The sequence below is a fragment of the Miniopterus natalensis genome, chromosome 14 (assembly GCF_054644295.1).
Source record: "Miniopterus natalensis isolate mMinNat1 chromosome 14, mMinNat1.hap1, whole genome shotgun sequence".
Lineage (NCBI taxonomy): Eukaryota > Metazoa > Chordata > Mammalia > Chiroptera > Miniopteridae > Miniopterus > Miniopterus natalensis.
The window spans coordinates 26,655,399-26,670,683 of NC_142094.1; the positions used below are offsets into that span (position 1 = coordinate 26,655,399).

At 39.4% G+C, this 15,285-nt stretch overlaps 2 protein-coding genes across 2 annotated transcripts in view; one reads left to right on the forward strand and one right to left on the reverse strand.

Moving 5' to 3' along the window:
* REEP3 (receptor accessory protein 3) overlaps positions 1–9,721 on the reverse strand; it is a 75,290-nt gene extending 65,569 nt beyond the window's left edge. The window contains exon 1 of the mRNA XM_087824401.1: positions 9,596–9,721. Within this exon, the coding sequence (XP_087680527.1) occupies positions 9,596–9,627 (32 nt within the window). The 5' untranslated portion in view covers positions 9,628–9,721. The remainder of the gene's footprint in view (positions 1–9,595) is intronic.
* Positions 9,351–15,285, forward strand: part of JMJD1C (jumonji domain containing 1C) — a 197,277-nt gene continuing 191,342 nt past the window's right edge. Inside the window, exon 1 of the mRNA XM_087824400.1 lies at positions 9,351–9,437. The gene's annotated coding sequence lies outside the window, so the exon portion shown is untranslated. The remainder of the gene's footprint in view (positions 9,438–15,285) is intronic.

Sequence of the window (15,285 nt, forward strand, 5' to 3'; positions counted from 1 at the left end):
CAAATAATGTCATTTATTATTTCTGATTGTTACATAATACAAGGTTAATGTATTCACTTATTTAAATATGTTCTATTAAATACAAAATACTACCCAGTAATTTATCTATGATTCTCCATAGGAAGCATACAAGCAATAATCGTCAGGATCTTCAACGAGGGTTCTACTCTCCCTTTCATGCCTCCGTGATGGAGAACACACTGCTCTCATGAGGTTGTCAGTCTCACTATTGAACAACTCTAGGTGTCAGAAAGTTTTCCCGTATTTACTGAATAAAACACGTCTTTAATACTAACCTATTGCTCTAGCCTTGCATTTCACAAGAGAAAAATCAGTAACCCCCTCCCCACATAACAATTCAGATTATATTAAGACAGCTATTTTGTTAGACTTTTTTCTCATTTTCTAATTCAGTCCCTAAAACTATTCCTTGGACTACTGGTTTTCCTCAGGATATGTAAAAGATTGTTATGGGTTGAACTGCGTCCACTCGAAAAAGATATGTTGGGGAGTAGGGGAGATATGTTAAAACTCTAACCCTCACCACCTCAGAATGTAATCTTATTTGGAGACAGGGTCTTTACATGGGTAATCCAGTTAAAATGAGATAATCGAGGTGGGTGCTAATCCAGTATAATTTGTGTTCTTATAAAAATGGGAAATTTGGACACAGGCATACTATGTGGAAGATGAAGGCAGAGATCAGGGTGATGTATCCAAAAGCCAAGGAATGCAAAACTGGCCAGCAAACCACCAGAAGCCAGCAGAGACTGAACACATTCTTCCTCACACCCCTCAAAAGGAACCAACCCTGTGGAGGAACCGTGAGACAATACATTTCTGTTGCTTAAACCACCTAGTTTGTAGTACTTTGTTATACCAGCAAACTAATACACTTCTCAGAAAAGTGACATGATAAAAGGTTAAAGAAATTTTCCACAGCAGAATGCTTGGTTTTATTTATGGGTGAGAATAATTCTTTTCTAAAATAGACATATCTTTACTTGAAAATATTAATACTCTCAGCAATCATATATTTGAATATATCCTGAAATTATGTTTTGAATTGTTGGCCAGTACAAACCTATTATGTTTAAATAGTTCCTATGAGTTTCGCTTTCATGATTTCCTTGGTAGCTCTGCTTTTGCAGAGTTGATGACACTGTTAATAGTAAGGAAAGTAATATATTGGTAACTTTTGCCTATGTGTTCAAATTCGAATATTGTAACAATTTCTAGGACCAGGAAATTATAACTTGTAAACCACATTTCATTTATAAATTTAGAAAATAAGGAATATAGGTGCTGATGTGCAGAATGTGTGATTATAAAAATTATTTTCAAAGTGTATGGTATCAGTAATTTTCATCAATTTTGGGAAATTCTCTGTAATACTGAAATAGAAATTAATTTTGAGATAGTAAAAAAATTATGACAGATTGATCAGAAACAGTATTTATACAGAAAATTCTTTTTTTTAAAAAATATATCTTTATTGATTTCAGAGAGAGGAGAGGAGTGGGAGAAAGAGAGACAGAAACATCAATGATGAGAGAGTCATTGATCGGCTGCAGCCCGCAACCCAGGCATGTGCCCTGACCGGTACTCGAACCCTCATCGCCTGGATCCTAGGTCGACGCTTAACCACTGAGCCACGCCCGGCCGGGCCTATTCAGAAAATTCTTAAGTGGGAGGTATTCTGAGATACTTATGAAATTCCAAATATCATTACAGCCTATAATTTCGCTCACGAAGTATACAGAAGCAGCAAATAGTAAACAACTAAGCCATTTTCAGATGGGGATACTGAGCAGAGTGTATTTTGTAGGTGATCTCTGCAACAGAACTTTCTGCAATGATGGAAATGTTCTATTTCTGTGCTGACCAATAAGGGAACCACTAAGCTTGAGTGGCTACTGACCACTTGAAACGTGGCTAGTGTGACCGAGGAAGGTAATTTTAAATTTATTTAATTTACAGGTAAATAGCCACATGTTGTTACCATATTGAGCAGCACAGATTCAGGCTCATTCCCTCCCATATATATTTTTAGTTTCTTTTAAGTAGCACAGTGGTTCTCAACCAGTGGCAATTCTACACACTAGGTGACATATGGCAATATCTGGAGACATTTTCAGCTGTCGTAACTTGGGAGTGCTGCTGGCATCTTTCAAGTAGAGGGATGCTGCTAAACATCCTACAATGAACAGGACAGCCACCCTCCCCGAGAGAGAATTATCCAGTCCAAAATATCAACAGTGCTACATTAAGAAACCCTGACATACTTAAAGGATCTTCAAATGAAATTAAAAATACTTTGAATACCATCAAGAATGGCTGTATAACATTAGCCAGTCTGCTCTTTACTTAATCTTTAGCCACTGTTCAGTAATTCCATTCCAACTGCTACTGTGTTCTCTGTCCACAGTATCTCGGTGAGTATGACATCTGTCCTAATTTTCAGTCATATTGGCCTCTGTAAAGTTAACATGACTGCAGTTGGTAAACTGACTTCAGTAATAGGTATACTTAAACCCTTAACAGTTTTGTAAACATAAAAACATTTATAACAAAATAATTTATACCTTTAACTTTTCATTTAACCTCAGAAAATGTATGAAAGGGGAAGTTTAACGCAAATGCATAATCAATGACATAATAGCTCTGGCTGAGTACCTCAGCTGGTTAGAGCGTCGTCCCCATATACCAAGGTTGCAGGTTTGATCCGGATCAGGGCTCATACAAGAATCAACCAATGAATGTATAAATAAGTGAAACAACAAATTGATGTTTCTCTCTCTCCCCATCCCTTCCTCTCTCTTTAAAATCAATTAAAAAAAAAAAAAAAGTTCATGTTCTGCTAACAGACTCAGCTGTAATCTTTTTCCATGTGACAATCAAAATAGTCATATCATATTTATTTTAAGATACTGAAATTACCCATTTATGCCATCATTATTGTAATATATCATTTACTTGAATACTTAAGTCTATACTGAAAGTAGGCAATATAAATATCTCCATCCTAAAAGAGTTCAAAAATTCAGTAGAAAAAGAAATAATTAATGTAGCACCAGTAACAAAAAGTGAACAAAAGCAATTTGTTTCTGAAAAGAAGGCTAATAAAAGAATCCTGTTGGAAGTTCTGGCCTATGCAATGAAAACAAGACACAATAGTTTAGGATTTGTCTTCTGTTTTAACGAAGACAGAAAAGATGACCTCTTATAGCGCATTCACAACAAATTGTATTTTTAAGATTTTAGCTTTTTCAATTTCCTTGAAAACATCGTATCTCCTATCTACCTCATTTCGAACAGCAATTTCAGTAAGTACACTATTTTTAGATACAACTCATGAACATTTAAGCTATTACCATAATGAATTGCATCAAAACTGGTAAATAAAGACAAAATCTACCTTAACCCAACTGAAAAATATTTTAGCCGTCATTGAGATTTTACAACCATTTAAAAATACTGAAAGCACATATAAAGGAAGAAATATATCATTTATAAATTGTGACTGCCCTTAAATTTCCACAAGGATTTAAAAATTACTCAAGGTGTTTTTAATTCTATCATAATCTTAACACACAAAGGGTAGAAGCAGGACTCTATTATAGTAAGACATTTAAGAGATGATGTTGGCTTGGACAAACATAACATAAATAAAGGTGGTGAGAAGTGGGTGGATCCCAGGTATATTTTGAAGGTGGAGTAAACAAGATTTGCTGTAGGACTCAACGTAGGGAATGAGAGAAAAAGAGGAATCAAGGATAATCCCAAGATTTTTGGCCTGAGCTATTGGAAGGAAGCAGTTGTAATTAACTGAGCTGAGGCAGGCTGCCGGAGGAGCCAGATGGGGAAGGAAATTCAGGAGCTCAGTTTTGGGTATCTTAAGTTCAAGATGACTGTCAAATGTTTCCAAGTAGAGTTAAGCAGGCAACTGAAAATATATGTGATCATTCATGAGTTCAGCAGAGAGGTCTGGATTGGAGATGTAAATTTAACAAGAGTCCTCATAGAAACGTAGATAGAAAAGAGATAAGATCTGAGAACTGAGCCCTGGACACACCAACTTTAAAAAGTTAGGGCATGCGGGGGTGGGGGTGGAGTGTGGCAAGGGAGGCTGAGAAAGGAGTGCGCAGTGAGCTCTGGAGAAGGAGGGGAAAAAGCAAGGGCAAGTGCTTTAAGGAGAGGGAGCAACCGTATCAGAAGCTGCCAAGTCAGGTGAAGACCAAACAATCTGGCCATGTGGAGGTCACGCTGACCTAGAGATGGACAGTTTCAATGAAGTGGCTGGTGGCAAAGCCTAAATGGTTTGAGAGCGACGTAAAAAAGAGGACACGGAGAAAGTGTTTATAGATTGGTCTTTTATGGAGGTTTAAAAAATTTTTAAATTTAATTAATTATTTTTTTATTGTTCAAAGTATTACAGATGTCCCTTTTTCTCCCCAATGACCTCTTCCACCTGAACCCACCCCTCCCCAGTCCCTCTCCACACCATTGCCCATGTCCTTGGGTTGTGCACATATGCAAGTAAATTCTTTGGTTACTCCCTCCCCCTCCATCCCTCTGACATTCATCAGTCTGATCCATGCTTCCACGTCACTGAATCATTTCTGTTCATCAGTTTATTAAGTTCTTTAGATTCCACATACAAGTGAAATCATGTGATGTTTGTCTTTCTCTGCCTGGCTTATTTCACTTAGCATAATATTCTCCAGGTCCTTCCATATTGCCCCAAACGGTACGAGATCCTTCTTTACAGCTGTGTAGTATTCCACGGTGCAAATGTCCCACAGCTTTTTTATCCACTCATGGGCACTTAGGCTGTTTCCAGATCTTAGCTATTGTAAATTGCACTGCTATGAACATAGGGGTGCACATAGTCTTTCCGATTAGTGTTTCAGGATTCATTTTGTGGGGTTTTTGCTTTAAAGAATGGGAGAGTAATGGGGTAATGAGATGAAAAGTATAACAGAATGAGTTTTGTTGTCATTTTAAGATGGAGAAATAACAGCACGTTTGAATGCTGACAGGAATGATCTGGCAGAGGGAAAACAGATGATGCTGGAAAGAAGGGAAAATTGCTGGAGTATGGTTTTTAAGGTATGTAATTTAGGCTCTAAAAGCACCCATTAAATATAATTGAAAAGGACCAACTAAAGGGAGAGGACTGAGGTTTTACTAGTACTGCCAGAGAGTAAAATTGTAAAACAAAAATAAAGATGTTTTACTAGTGTTAAAAGGGAAATACCTATATATGAAAAAGGAAGTCTCCAAATTCACCCAATTCTACATGAGAAAGTAGTACTTATCAAATATCTGGAGTCATTAATTATTTATATTTAGAAGTGAAAAATTACAAAGGAAAGAATGAACTGGCCTGCATTAAAATGATATTCCCTATACAACTAAAAAGAAAGTATCTGAAGTACAAATAGAATCGAGAAACATATTTGCATAGAATGTGACTTAAAGTTAATTTCTTTATTACAGAAGGTGCTCGTACAAGTAAATTACCAACTAATCAAGAGAGAAGTAGGCAGTAAATACAGACTATTTGCACCACAGGAGATATAATTAATAAATATTAGGACAAATATTAACCATGCTAACAACTCAAATGCAAAAGAAAACAATAAGACCTATTATACTTATTAGGAAAGTATAGAAAAAAATTAACTCCCTCAAATCTGGCTACATTGTGATAAAGACATTATACATTATTCGTAGCAGTGTAAAATATTAATATCCTTTGGAAAGCAATTTGGCAATTCATATTAACTACCATAAAAGTATTCATTGCCTTTGACTCAGATATACTCCTCTTGGGTATTTATCCTAAGGAAATATGTATAAAGAAAAAGTATACATAAATGATGTTCATTTTAGCATTATAATTACATTGAGGTATTACTTATAATGAAATATTAGAAATTATCTAAAAAGCAAAATTAAAAAATAGACGAATGGCTATGAAAATTATGAATACTGGCCTACCAAATAGAAGCTATAAGATTTCAGAGCAACACAGAAAATGCTTACAGTATAATAAAAAATAGTAGAAAATTTTTTTTACCCTACTCTAATTACACAAAGAGATTGAAAGACAAATGTAAATTGAAAATAGTTTAAATGTTCAGTATGTTGGAAATGTCGGGGAAATATATTCTTCCTTGTTGTGATAACAGGTACTAACACTTATTGAATATCTACCATGTGCATCATGCTGGACTATGGACATTAAGTATGCAAATGAACTTAATTCTATGGGGTATGTTATATCCAATAAATGGTAGAGCTGATACTTTAATTCAGGCAATCTGTCTTTAGTCCTGATCTTAGGCACAAATTAAGAAAAGTTTAAAAAGTGGGATTTCCTTCAACCTGTAAGAATCATGTTTCAAAAGGTAAGGCATGGGCCTCAAGTATGAATGTAATAGTACTTGGTAATCTCAGATTACTATAACCTTAATAATTGCCAACGAACCTTTGAATCTTGCCTGTAAAGTTAAAGTAAGTTAATTTTAATGAAAAATCCTCTCATACCATGAGAGAACACTAGAGCTGTGCAAAAGAGCTTGGAGAATCCCAGATCAGATCCTTCATCTCTACAGAGACGGAAACTGAAATCTATAATCAGTAGAGGCTGACTCAAGGTCATGCAGATGGTTAATATAACCCATACTAGTTATAATTTTCAGGTTTCACAATGACAGTCCAATGATATTTCTTTCTATACTATCTTACTTTCCTTTTCCATTAAAAAAACCTACGTATTGTTTTAAATGCACAATAAATATGAGGTACCACATTTGGTATGCTTTAGTTAAACTAATTTAATCTTTACAACAGTTTTAAAAAGGTAAATAGTGTAACTTTTAAAGACAAGGACACTGAAGCTCAGATGGGTTTAGTATGTTTTCCAGGACCACACAACTATTAACTGGTATCCAGGTCTGATTCCAAAGCCAGTGCTCTGCCCAGCAATGGTCTGCTGCAAGGTGTGGGTGAACTCTGGTTCATCACACAGGGAACTCTGGTTACTGAGGTTCCTTGTGCATGCCACCAGAGAGGTTCATGCTGAGAGAAAGAACTGTCTGATTTTTCTTTAGACTCAGGACTAGGTGGCTGTTCCAGTGGGTTAGAAAGAATATAAATAAATTCTATCTCCTGGTGTAAAAAAAGTTTCCAAGTTTGTGCAGATCCTGGGATTGATCTGTGTCCTCATAATATAAGCATGGAGATCCTGGGATTGATCTGTGTCCTCATAATATAAGCAAGGGAACAGAAAACATTCAGTGCATAGACATAAAGAAACAGGAGCTAAGGGGCAAAACTTAATAACGATGCTTCCGTTAACAGACAAGTGTGCTTTCTAATATGCTAATGGTTCAATGGCTCATGAAATACTTTCCTGACACTTGACACATTTCCATGACTGTTCCTCCCTCACATTTTTGCTTTCTTTTGCCTCACACTTTAAATTCTGTAGCTTCTAGCATCACAGGATATAATCCTCCTCTCTCCAATTAGGGAGCTCTCTGTCATCAATGTTTCTCTCCATGTACTACCATCTCATACAACAAGGGAGAGAATCTTCCAAAGCAAAGCCATTGCTTCCTAATAAAATCTAGCAGTTCTTTCTGGAATTCCTTGAAATCAGGCCCCAGTGTATCTTTTCCAGCTTTCTCTTTCCCCAGTCCCTCAAGTCCTCTGTAACTGATCTGGGCTTTCCCTCCTCTGTGCTCTGGCTCACAGTGATGCCTTTATCTGGAATCCTTTTCTTTTTCATCTTTGGTTGTCTTGAATTTAGACAACCAAAGTCTGTCCTTTAAGGCCCATCTCAAATGTAATCTCCCTTGCTTTTTCTGATTCTCCAACCAGATATAACTCCTTCCTTGTCTAACCCATATAGCACAGGGTGTAACTCTTAGAAGACTTTACATTCTGATCTATATTGCAGGTATAGTGAACCTGAACTATCAGTTCCATTAAGATCAACTCTGTGTTACTAACCTTTGTGTTACAGGTAGAATCTAGAAAAGGCATTCATATTCATAGTCAGTGATAAAAAACAAAAATATGATTTGAGTAATTCAAATGAGATAAATTGTGTTTCACTGTTTTTGTTTTAAATCAGTTAAAGAACTGGTCAACAGAACCCAGAGAGTTTAAAAAAAAAAAAAAAAAAGGTAGTTTCTTAATGGGGCACTTGATTTTCCAGTTGCAGACACAACACTTTGATAGACATCTACTAGGTCAAGGAAGGTACGTCTGCATTATGTAAATGACACCCAACGAGAGACCCCAAAAGGCTAAAAACAACCTGAGGACATCTGGTAGCCTTTTATTTCTTGAGTCTTAGTTTTTGTACAGATGAACACAGGAAGCTCTGAAGCTTTAAAACTAGAAACTGTACTGAGGAAGGGAGTGCATTAAGACAATGAAATGACAAAATTGCAATGCAATTGCAAATCAGGTTGAATACCGCTACTCATTCATTCCCAAAGAAAATGTAGCTTTATCCTTAGTTAGAAACAAAATTAAATATCTGGTAACGTGCCCCCTCCCCCCCATTCTAAAGCGAATCAGAGAAGCCAGCGCCTCACGAAAACATTTCATGAAGATACTGAGATATTACTCCTACAGAGATCATGAGTAATGAACCCACGGGCCCCTGGCTGTGCCTGCCTCACTGTTGTGTACTTTGTTACTTGTTTTTGAGGAGGAGGGGGGTAAGATGGAAAGGACGGGAGGAAATCAGTTTAGATGGCAGGCAAATACCTTCACAGAGTAAACACAACTCAAGCAATTTTAAAAAATGGATCAGTAGCACTTGTTGGTAAGAGCACAATGAAACCAACCGATAATTTGAACAAAGACAACAGGCACCTGCAGCCTTTCAATCACTTAGCAGATATTTCCGCCAAATTCTGGAATCTGGGAGGGCGGGCGGGTGTCACCTTTCAACAATGAGCTCCCTTCTCGGCAAACTGTAAATCACGGGGCAACTGGGACCCTTCCCGGGGATGTGAGCTGGGAGCAGCCGGGTTTTTAGACAAATCTCTCCTCCTACCGCACGTGACCGACAGGCAATCGGCCGCGGAGAGAGAGAGAGAGAGACACCGCGACGCACCAGCCTCGGGATACAAAGACTCGGGGCCGCCGCCGCATCCCCTGGAGGACCGCGGGCCGGCCGCGCTCCAGCGTCTGCGGAGCTTGCGCAGGGCGCCGCCGCAGGCGCGCCGCGCCCGGGCCGCAGGGCGGTGCCGCGCAGCGCGGGGACAGGCAGCGAGGAGCGCGCGCCGTCCGCCCGAGCGCTCGCTCACCCGGCGCCGCGGGAGCTGGGCCGCCGAGCCGCACGCAGTCCGGCCGCAGCCGCCGGGCCCTCGTCCGCCGCAGGGAGCCTCGCGTCGACGTGGACTAGGGTGAGGAGGCCGAGGGTTCCCCAGCCCCGGGCAGGCTCGAGGCTGGGCCAGCCCACCCTAGCCTAGGCCCGGGCCTTCCCTTCCCGTCCTGGCCCCTGGTCCTCCTACACCTCCCCGGGGCCTCGCGTGGGCTACGGGGCGCCGTGAGCGGCACTTACACCACGGCTCTGGAGATCATCCAGGACACCATCTTCCCGGAGGCTTGGACCCCACCTCCAGGGCGGGTGGGCGCCGAGCGGGGCGGACCAGGCCGCCAACGGCAAGCCGCGCGCTCGCCGGCTCCTCGCGCTTCCCGGGGCCGCGCTGGCGCCCTCGGGAGCCGGGCCGGGTGTGTGCGCGCGGCGGCCTGAGTTGCGAGGCGGTCGATCACTCGCCGGTCCCCGCCCGTCTCCGCCCGCCGGCCGAGCCGCCGCCGAGCCAGCCGGCCCCGCCCCTGCGCTCCGCTGATAGGCGGCGGCGGCGGCGGCGGCGCGTTGGCGGAGGCCAGGTCTGGGCGGCCGGGCCCCCGGGTCTGGGTGGGTGGGCGAGGGGCACCGTGGTGCCCGCCGAGTCGTCTCGCGGCCCGGACCCTGCTCTCTAACGCCCCTCTTCCTCCTCCTCAAGTCCCTGGGACGTCCACGCGGCGTGGAGCGGGGTAGTGGCGGGAGGCTGAGGAAGGGGACTTGAAGGTAGGGGCTGTCAGTGCGTGTGTGAGAAACAAAGTAGTAAGGAGCAGGAACTCCGTGTCACGGAATCGCCCGGACCAGGCCGTAGGCTCTGAAGAGGAAAGATTTGGAGATGTGTGTAACCACATCCGGTGTCCTCCCTGGTGACTGAGGCCCAGCGCCCTGGGCAACCTTAAAGCGCCGCATTTTAAGTGAAACGGGGAGGGTACTTGCCCAGGCCTCAGGGCGTTCCGGGATTCCCGCGGCCGAGCGCTGGTGCAATGCGGGGAGGGGCAGGGGAGGAAGGCATCGGGTTTCAGGTTTGCAGCAGTGGGCGTAGTTTTGATAACGCTCTCCTCGGCCTCTTAGGGCACCTTTCTATCACAGCATCTGCAAAGCCTGTTTTACAGACACAGGTTTGAGCCTGCCAGATATTCAAAGTCAAAGCTGGGCCTAGGATTCCTGACCTGTCCTGCTACTTCCAGATGTCTGTTTTTGGGGAGGTTGGATTACTGGGTACACTTTGCAGTTCTTGCAGATAGCATAATTCAGGAGGTAGAGTTTTAAAAATTGTTGGTGGCAGTACCAACTTGAGGAAATGATCTGAAAGTTTAGTCTTGTCTTTTTCTTTTTTCAGTTAAGACGACAGTGAAAGATAATTGTAATATTCAGATGGTACAAAGAATAATGATTGATATGTGGGCCTCAAGTCTTTAATTAAAGTCCAGGGAAATGTAATAGCTTATTTTGTGACCATACTGTAATTTATTCGTTTTGTTCCTCAGTTTCCCCATAGTAAAAAGAGGCTAATAATACTGTAGCCTACCTCTTGACTTTTAGGGGTGACATGAGGCAATGCTAAATAACATGTTTAGGAAGTTCTCAGACTTGCTTGGAAGAAAATCAAGGACACATAAGATTGAGATTATCCTGAGTTCTTTTAAGTTCCCAGGCTCACTAGATTTAGTAGTATTTTGATTATTTAAGAAATGAGCTCAGAAGCTATTTTCTACTCTTAAGTTAGGTCCTTGTTGTTTATTCATATTAAGAATGTGTTTTATTTTTAGGGATCTCTTTAATAAAAATTTGCATTTGTTCAGAATCTTATTTTGGGCCATTGTTCAGCATTATTTGGGGATTAGGAGTGCCACATAAGCACCAGTTTTCTGAAAAACTCTTGTGCAATAAAACTCAAAATCATTTGAATGGCATTCAAATCCCTCCATGAACAGGTCCTGAAATATTTTTATAGCCTTACTTTTTACTGTCTTCCCAACCCCTAATCAGCCTTTTCCCTACCTCTCTTCTCTGAGCCAAGTTGTATTTTCATGCTCAGTGACTTTGTCTGGATTTTTTTTTTCCTTTAGTGATTTGCTCCCCACTCTCTGTCACAATCCTTGTTTTTCCAGTGTCCTTTGCCATGATGATGGTTTTGATTTTCCTCAGTGAGAATTATTCATAATTTTTTCTAGGCTCCCATAATTTATTACTTGAATTTATATTTAATACCTGTGTCAGTCTGCTTTATATTATGGCTATGTTTTACTGATGTCTAATTTACTGGATGGTAAAATGTTTGAGGACAGGTAGGATATATTAGATATCTTTGTGTTTTCCCAGTACCTAGAATAGGGTAATTGCCCAATAAAAGTTTGAATAATGTGAGGTAGTCACTCTCTGAAGTATCACAACTTTACAGAATTTCAGCCATGTACAGTATAAATTTCTTAAAGATGTCTTTCTTGTCTTCTTAATTTGGGGATCATCATGCTGAATATAAATTATTTCAATGCATTGTAATACAGTAATGCCTTCAGGGTTTGCTGAGATACGTAGGACTGCTGGCTGCTCTCTGAAATGTCACTGGGCTGCTGTGTGTTAAATTTCATTTTGTATGCTTATTATATCTTTAGCCTCCTCCACATTCATGTTACTTTATTCTGCTCTCAATCTGGAATAGCCCCCTTCTTCACATCACAATATGCCATGTATTGGAAACCACCTATGCTCAAGTTATGTTGTTGAGTCAGCCTCTATACCCCAAAAAGCCTAGGTGTTTATTCCCTTTTGATATACTGGGAACTGAGGTTTAGATAGCTCACTGCCAGTGACCACATAGCTCATAGGTAACAGAAATGGAACTCTAGTCCACGCTTCCTAGGCGTTCTTTACATTATACTGTGATAGGTGAATTGTTTCTAAAGCAGTGAGTCCAGATGGGGAGTGCCCCCTAGGGGGAAGTTGGGAGACTTTTTTTTTATTGGAATGAAGGGGGCTAATCACTAACATCCAGGGATGCTCTACTTTTTTACAGTGTGTGAGTTATCCTGAACAAAGAATGTCACAATGTCCTACATGGTTTAGGAATATTGCATTTGTGTACAATTCGTAATTATCTGAACGTAGAACATTTTATATATAAACTCATGGTTTTATCTGAAACTGAATTTTCCATTGTTTCCACATGCAACCGATGTGTGAAAGGAAGATTTGTTTTCTTCATAACTTGACCAAGAGTTGTTGACAGTTTTGGAAAATTGCATCACAAACAGCTTTGCATTTGTAGCTGTCATGTGTAGCTACTAATTACATTTCTATGTCTTCTAGTTCAGTTTTGTTTCAGGATTAACATTGAAACACATCTTATTATAAATTATTTTCATGTCCTTGTTCCATCTATATTTTATTTAGGGTATATGGATTTGTTTGAAGTTGTCTGTAGGAATATTGTTATTCATTTCATTTCAGAGTGACAAAACAAGTTGGAAAATATTTTATGGAAGGGGGACATAAGTCTGATATGGTTGAGTACTGTTCATCTAAACTAAGAGTAACTTCATCTGAGAAGGACCCTCTCATGGAAAGTGCTTAGATTTTAGTAGTGGGCGTTTCTCATCTTTGTGTATTGGGCTGTGCCTTGGATAGTTGAGATCTACTTGTAGGTGACCATTAAATAAGTGTTTCATGGTGTAAGGTAAGGCTCTATAAATAGTGGGACAAAAGGAAATACATTACCTGCTGTCCAGAAGCTTTTAAAGTATGGTCTCATTTGGTGTACTTGAGATCATTTCCTGTATTCAAGATAGAAAATTGTTTAAATACTAAACTTATTAATATATATACCACTAGTATTCATTTGTTGTGCTATGAAGTGCTTCCTTCCTTATGTTGTGCAAAGACAATTTTCTTTGGATTTTGAGTTGAATCATGGTGGGAGGTAGCATATTTAGGGCAAAATATGTTCTAACAGGAAACCTATTTCTACTACCAATAACATCCTCTTTGGCAAGTCAACCCGTTTCCTGTGAAATAGGATAATAATGTTATGTAGATCAAGTGCAAAGGGTTTTAAAATCTAAGGTAATTAGACTCTATTAAAATAATTGCTTTCTTTTCTACATCTTCACTTAGTGTTCCTGGGGAGTATGTGGAATATGCATCTTCTACATGTTAAAGGAGTTCATTTATTAGGAAAAGAAAAGAAAGTGTGAATGTACCTAGGTGAGCAGGTAGTGAGAGCAGAATTACGGGCACAGAGGTAGTATCTAGTCTATGTAATTATTAATGAGTATGCTAATGAGACTAAGTACTAGGTCATCTTCCCATTTTTATTGGAGAGTATTTTGAAGTGCTTGAAAATATTTTTTATTGGAGAAAAGCTAAACTTACCAAATGAGTCTACTTTAATAGTTATTTAGAAAATAGTGTGAGGGAGAGGATCTTAAAGAGAACGACTTAAAAGACAAAACGTGTTCTTTTTCCATCTGCTGCCAGGTGAATATTTCTTCTGTCTTAGCCAGTCAAGCATTATGGTATTACGGTTACAACAGAGGTCACACTTGGCATCTGACATTGAAATCAAATTATAAAGAAATAACATTGAAAATACAATAATTGGATTGCAGTAGAGTAGAAAGATTAGATTCTGAATTAAGTATTTGACTATAGATATTAATAGAAGAAATGTAGTTACCAGCTAACAATGAAGAGAGCAAAATACATCTGTGATGGCTAAATCTATGGAACACACATAGTAAGGAATCAAGCATATTTGAGGTTCTTATAGATTTGAGGTAGTAGCTTTACTTAAAATAAGAGCTTTTTCCTTCAGGGTAAAAATTGGTTTTGGGTTTGATTATATTAAATGGCAGGAATATCTAGTTCAAGACATATTTGAAGCACTCACACTATCCATTTAAAACAGACTAGATTAGCCCTGGCCGGTGTGGCTCAGTGGTTAGAGTGTCAGCCCGAGCACCAGAGGGTCTCGGGTTCAATTCTTGGTCAAGGGCATGTATCTGGGTTGCTGGTTCGATCCCTGCCCCAGTTGGGGCATGTGCGGGAGCCAACCAACTGATGTGTGAAAATAATAAAATAAAAAAGACTAGATGAGTTCCCAGATTTAAAATTAAGGTAATACCTTAATTTTACGGTATCTATGATTTCTATGATTTTAGGTATTATTCACGTGCATATGGGGCTACATTGTAATTTGCAGAAAGCTGCAGTATGTTATAACTCCATCATGTTTGGTAAGCAGAACATTAACAATTTTTTATTGATGTTTTGAGTGGTAATTCAAAGCACGTGGAATAAAATTCAAAAGGGTAAACAATGAAAAGTTTGTCTTTTATTGCCTGTTTTCAGCTATCCAGTTCCCTTCAGAGGCTATCTGTGTAACTAGGTTTTTTTGTTTGTTTGTTTGTTTGTTTTGCCAGAGTTGCTTGGAAACAGATTCAATATATAGACATTTAGTCAAAGATAAAGGTGGAATTTTATATCAGTTGGAACATAATGGACTTACTTAGAAAATATTTGTGACAACCAGCCAGCTATTTAATAAAAACTGAAGAAAAAATAATTCCTGGTGGATAAGAAATGTAAATGTAGTAACTAAAAATGCTGTAAAAGTACAAAAAGAAAACGTAGGTGAAGGTAGTCTTGGTAGAGGAAAGGCCTTTCAAAGCATGCCATAAAATCAGAAACCCAAAAGGCAAATTTCAGACTTGATTACATAAGAATTTAAAATTCATCTCCAGAAATAATATTTCAAGACAAATTACAAACCAGGAAAAATATTTGTAAAACCAAGCAGAGGGTTAATAGTTTTAATATACAAAGAACTCTTAAAAACTATTAATTTAAATTATATCTCAAAACTCAGAATATCTTCTTTCTGTAAGAAGGAGCTTAAGAGTTATCAC